The 6,402-nt window shown below is 35.4% G+C and overlaps 1 protein-coding gene across 4 annotated transcripts in view; it reads right to left on the bottom strand.

Moving 5' to 3' along the window:
• Nucleotides 1–2,606: 2,606 nt before the first annotated feature.
• The window catches only part of HIKESHI (heat shock protein nuclear import factor hikeshi), a 42,679-nt gene continuing 38,883 nt past the window's right edge, over nucleotides 2,607–6,402 (bottom strand). Inside the window, exons 4-5 of one of the 4 annotated variants that reach the window (XM_059412326.1) lie at nucleotides 3,450–3,568; nucleotides 2,607–2,686 (exon numbers count right to left, since the gene is read on the bottom strand). In XM_059412326.1, the coding sequence (XP_059268309.1) occupies nucleotides 2,632–2,686; nucleotides 3,450–3,568 (174 nt within the window). In that variant the 3' untranslated portion in view covers nucleotides 2,607–2,631. Of the gene's footprint in view, nucleotides 2,687–3,449; nucleotides 3,569–4,544; nucleotides 4,694–6,402 lie in introns of those variants that run through there. The other 3 variants (XM_059412336.1, XM_059412332.1, XM_059412341.1) reach the window with 3 other exon arrangements.

Raw genomic sequence — 6,402 nt, 5'->3', positions numbered from 1 at the left:
AACAGAAAATGAACTGCCTCTGCCCAAGGCAAAAAACATGATTAATTTTCTGATACCTTCGCTCTTTATCCCCTATTTATTATAGGGTGGCACCTCATAGAGATAACCCTAAAGGTTTCTCAGTATGTTCTTACATATCTGTATCATTAAAGGATTTTATTCTTAATCCTCTATGGTCTTTTTTGGTCACCCTAAGAAATGCAAAACTTTTCCATTTTCTCAGACCACAGCCACCCTTTGAAACTGTCAAATTCCACTATAAAAGATGTAATTATCTATCCCTTTAAACTCCTGTGATCGATTTCCTCCCAAATATCTCTTCTGATATTTGAATTTTCCTCTTCATCAGTAGCCCCAGCCTTCATTCGTGTAAAAGCTGAAGTTTTCTCCAAGTCAACAAAATGCTTCTACTATAATCGTAATAGCATTGTCACCAGAACCAGATTCACCAGAGAAGAGAACAAATGCCAGAGCTATTCTCACTGCACTAGTCACTTTCTCCAAAGATCTCCCAAACTTCTAGGCAGGAACTAAACTCCACCAGCAATGTGCTCAGCTCAAGGAAACAATTGCTGGATCATTTCGGTCGTAGTATCATTTATATTCCTAGTATTATCTGTAACTCACCAGGGATTACTTAGGTCTACATCAGGCTTTTGCCTGCCTCCTAAACCCAAACCTATCTTGCATACAGAATAATTGTTAAGAAGCTTTCAGATATTTAAGGCCCGTTTCTATTCCCTGTAGCATGTTTCCTTGGAAAGGATAACCAGAGACTTCCAAATGAAGCAGGAACTGGCTACACAGAAGAGTTCTCCAAAGTGTTAATTCTTGAATACAACTAGAAAAGGTGGTTCAAATTTTGACACATGCTGTGTAAGCCCAACAAACCAGTTTAAATTCACTACCCAGGATTGTCATAGCAATGACATAGTCTTCTACTTCCTCTTGGCAAGCCAAAGGGCAGTTTGCATTTATTATATTATATATAAAGGTCTATAAAAATCACTTGACAGGTACAATAGTCTTTTTTTTTTAAGATTTTATTTATTTATTTGACAGAGAGAAATCACAAGTAGATGGAGAGGCAGGCAGAGAGAGAGGAAGGGAAGCAGGCTCCCTGCTGAGCAGAGAGCCCGATGTAGGACTTGATCCCAGGACCCTGAGATCATGACCTGAGCCGAAGGCAGCAGCTTAACCCACTGAGCCACCCAGGCACCCCGGTACAATAGTCTTTGACCAAGCTAAAGTCTTTCACGGACTCTATAGAATAGACCCACCTGGACTTTGGGATATGTTTTTGTAGCTTGGGTTTTGTAGCCTAGGTCCCTGGCTTTGCATTCTAGTAGAATACTCATTTTGCTTGAGAATTTTATTACAGTTGGCAGATGCTTTCTGTTCTGAGCCTTAAATCCTGTGATATAGCCACTGTCAAGTCACATGATTCAACAACAGTCAACAATTACTAACATGAAGAAGACCTGAGACTATGTTAAAACTACCAGTGGATACTTGATATATAATTATAACCCAGTGAAGAGCAATACTAACCTGGCTTGATCACAACTCCAAAAGATAATGGTCAATGCTTCAAAACAGACTGAAGAAAGACCAGAAGAGAACTGAGAAGTGAAAAAGAAACTACAATTTGCAAAAACATACAGCTTGCAAAATGCCGAAGTATACAAAACTTTGACAACAGAACAAATTGCCTAAGCTCAAACTCTTAATGCTAGCTCAATCAGATACGTTTCAAGATAAAACCATAAGCTGATGTAATGATAATTCTGCATAGGCTCATGTGTTTTAATGACATTAACTGCACCAGCAACTCTCTAGTTTCCAAATTTTCACCAATCCTTGCCAAAATGTTTCAAAACTAACCAGAGGCCCCAAACTCCGCTTTGCTTACTTGGTTTTTTTGGTCAATGGATGTCACTAGTATAAATGAGTCAAGGACTCCCTTCTGAATGAGACACAATGGCTTCAACTTAATAAGCAAATGTACTAAATCCTATATTCTACACACAAATGCCTCAGAAGATTACATTACCAGAATTAAATAAAACCTTGTCAGTATTTAACCATGGCAATTTTGTCAAACAAGTAATTATGTATGAATTTGCAGATATAAAACTGACAGCCAACCTGCGTTAATGGAAAAACTTATAATCTTAAGAAATACAAACTGAAAATAATCTTTCTGTACATAAAAATGTATATTTGATATGTTTCTCAAAAAGTCCCCCAAATTTTGATATAGTTGATTTTAAGTTAATTACTCTAGCAAACCAATATAATACTAAACGAAATATTATGAAGGCAATGGCATTTGGCACACTATTGTTGTGAATATGCTTTATTTTTAAGTAAAAAATGAATCCTCGCCAAAACAAAGTGTTTTTTCCTCTGAATATTTTAAACTTAAGGGAGAAAAACTCATTAATAAGGAACATATTTTCATTTTTCCATGTTTTTAATTTTTTATGAAGATTTTCATTAAGCTTCAGTCAATAAGCAGTTTTTTAAACTTAGGTTTCATGATCCTTTTGACTTCGTACTTTTAAATGGAGGCATTTCTCTTCAAAACATGACAAATTTCAGAATCCATTAAAAATTATTTTATTCAAATTATGTTTTCCAAAAGAGAGGGTTCTGTGCTAGTCGTCTTTGAAAGTTTTCATACCTATAAAAGAAAAGAACATATTTTTACAAGAAAATTATATCTTTCATAATCTACCAAATGACTTATCAAAAAGCAAACAACTCTAAGTATCACTTCTAAAAAGCTCAGATAAAAAATAAAGAAGCTAAAAAGTTAATCTCAGAAATGAGTAGATGAGAGAAATTTGCTCAAGGCCACATACCTACATTTTAACAAAGCTCAAACCTAATACCGTCCAGAGCTATCCATGCTACACCATGCTACCACTGCTCAACAAATTCTCATGTATTGCCCACCACTGGGATATTCAACGTGACAAGAATACCTATAAAACAGAATCATGGGAAAGCTAGGAAAATCAATTTTCTTAACCATTTATGTACAGGGTGCAGTAAAAATCATCCTGAGGCCTTACACATATCTACTTCAGACCAAGACTTTCTAAACTTACCCAAAAATTGCTTTGTATTTCAAGACTCATATATGGTTACTAATAAAAATATTTTAAAATTTACAGCCTTAATTGTGGTCCCTACACATAGGCAATTGTATTTTCTTATCTTTATAAATTCAAAATAGCTACTATGTAACAGAGTATTTAGGATAAGAACATATTCCCTGATGTGAACTCCATAGTATACTTTTTAATGGCATGCCACTGTTAATGTATGCTGATGTTCACAATAGAAGAGTATGTTTAAATGTCAAAGAAATACATTTACCAGCAAAAATAAATGCATGGTTACTAAAAACCTTAATATTAGAGATACAAAATGTCCCATACCATTTCAAAACCACATTTGCTGGAATGAACATTTCAGATGGACTCGGTGTCATCTGGGCCTGAGAGACAGCAAATGATGAAGCAAAATTGTAGAAGTTGTCCAACATCTTTTGTGTGAACTGGAAAGTTAATAATGAATAGATTAATGAGTTATACTAAATATTCTACTTACACCTTAGTATTTTTAATTAAAAATGTTCCTGCAGTGTACTTGGTTTTAAGTACTATGAGTTTTAAACGGTCTAATGCTGTAAGTTAAAGAAAGTCATAAAATGACACTGTGGCGTAAAATCTTAACAACCTTCATATCTCAAAGGATTTCTGTGGCTTTTAAAATTTTAATTTCCTAAGATATTCATTTGGGGGGTAAAAAGGAAGAAAATGTTTTTCCTTCAAATACTCTCTTTTCTCTCTCCCTCACCATCCACTATGCCCCTCTCCTTAAATCCCAGCCTACTTTCTCATATAAAATAGTAAGAAGTCTTTTTCTTGCCAGAAAGATAAAATCCTAAATACAATGAAAGGAAATGTCTTATTAGCTTTTATCTTTTTGCTTAATAATATCAAGATAGTTTAATCCAGGAGGCTACCATTAAGTTACTTGGACTAAAATCCAGAGTTCAGTAAAATCACTAACTAAAAAATCAGTATCAGAAAGAACAAAAATCAACAGCAACCTTTAACACTAACAACAAAATTTTAAAATGCAAATTTTTATTTAAAAGATTTTTAAATCTTTAAATCTCAGTCAGTTAAGTGTCTGCCTTCAGCTCAGGTCATGATCCCAGGTTCCTGCGATTGAGCTCCACATCAGGCTCCTTGCTCAGCAGGGAGCCTACTTCTCCCTCTGCTTGCTGTTTCCCCTGTTTGTGCACTCTCGCTCTGACAAATAAATAAAAATCTTTTAAAAGATCCAATTCAGAATAAAAACGAAATCTGTAAATATCTAGGAAAACACTTCAAGACTGTCTTGAGAGACAGGAAAGAAAACAAACTAAAGGACCTATACACCACATTCAGTGAAAAGATACATATTCACAGATGGGAAGACATACATAATGGAAGCAATTCTCCCCCAAATTAAACCTGTAAGACCTCGGGACGCCTGGGCGGCTCTGTGGGTTAAAGCCTCTGTCTTCGGCTCAGGTCATGATCCCAGGGTCCTGGGATGGAGCCCTGCATCGGGCTCTCTGCTGAACATCCTCCTCTCTCTCCCTGCCTTTCCGCCTACTTGTGATCTCTGTCTGTCAAATAAATAAATAAAATCTTAAAAAAAATAAAAATAAAACAACTATAAGACCAATGTTATTTCCAACAAAATCCAATAAAGTTTTTCATAAAGCTCAGTAAGCTGATACTGAAATTAGTATGCAGGGCACCTGGGTGGCTCAGTCGGTTAAAGCCTCTGCTTTCGGCTCAGGTCATGATCCCAGGGTCCTGGGATCAAGCCCCACATCGGGCTCTCTGCTCAGCGGGGAGCCTGCTTCCTCCTCTCTGCCTGCCTCTCTGCCTATTTATAATCTCTGCCTGTCAAATAAATAAATAAATAAATAAAATCTTATAAATAAATAAAGATAAAATTAGTATGCAGAATACATAAGCTTATGCTCTCATAAGTAAGAGGAGGGCCTTAGGCCTAGCAGATATTAGTAAGACTTTTACTGGCAAAGGGACAGGCAAACTAACTGGAATAGAACAGAGAAACCAGAAACAAGTCTAAACATATGTGACAACATGATATATAACAAAGATGCTATTAACTCAGTGTTTCAAAAAGAAAAAAGACTAGCTTTTAATTAAAGCTTTAGTACCTATGAGAACATAACACCTTCAAACATGAGGATAACATAGGAACGACTTCACCAATGCAAAAAATAATAATAATAATTACAAAAGAAACAACTGATTGTCTACACAAAAATATAATGTCTACATGCAAAAGATGCCAAAACAACATTAAAAGACAAGCAACATGCTAGGAGAATTACAGCATCTAGAACAGAAGACTATTACCCAGAATACATAAAGGCCTCTTCCCAGAAAGTTAAAATTAAAAAGTGCCAAAAAATACAATAGAAAATTGGGCAAAATATATAAATGGTCAGCCAATTCCAATTACAAACACAAATGAGGTCAAAATGAGAAAAGACGCTCAACTTCACTAGTCACCAAGAAATACAAAGCAAAACAACAGTGACATTCAAATTTTACCCAGCAGTTTGGCAAAAATTTAATGTCTTAAAACAAGTATTAGTGAGACTATCTATTAATATGGAAATGAAAAAACTGTCTCATTCATACAATGACATACTATACAACTATACAAGTCTATTAAAATAGACTAGATTTATTCCATGTATCAAGACAGGTAAATCTTAAAAATAATGCTGAGTGAACAATACCAAGTTGTACAAATCTGTACAGTATACCATTTATAATCATTTTAAGAACATGCAAAGGGGTATTAAGTCAACAAGAATGGAAAAGAGAAGAAACAAAAAAAGGACTGCAACAGAGAAATGAAAAGAATTTCTACAATAATGGTTAAAGAAAAGAATACCTTGACTACAGTTATGCAAAAGACCCAGAAAATAATCAATCCACAGAAGAACAAAAAAGAGTTTCAAGAGCGATGTTTCCAAAACAAATTTAAAATTGCTTTTTAAAAATATACTGAAGGGACGCCTGGGTGGCTCAGTTGGTTAAGCAGCTGCCTTCAGCTCAGGTCATGATCCCAGCGTCCTGGGATCAAGTCCCACATCAGGCTCCTTGCTAGGCAGGGAGCCTGCTTCTCCCTCTGTCTCTGCCTGCCACTCTGTCTGCCTGTGCTCACTCTCGCTCCCTCTCTCTCTCTGACAAATAAATAAAATATTTTAAAAATAAATAAATAAATAAATAATAAAAAATAAAAATATACTGAAGGGACGCCTGGGTGGCTCAGTTGGTTAAGCAG

This window comes from Mustela nigripes, chromosome 1 (genome assembly GCF_022355385.1).
Source record: "Mustela nigripes isolate SB6536 chromosome 1, MUSNIG.SB6536, whole genome shotgun sequence".
Taxonomy (NCBI): domain Eukaryota; kingdom Metazoa; phylum Chordata; class Mammalia; order Carnivora; family Mustelidae; genus Mustela; species Mustela nigripes.
Note: the sequence above shows the minus strand (reverse complement) of the source record. Positions and strands in the feature narration are given on the sequence as shown.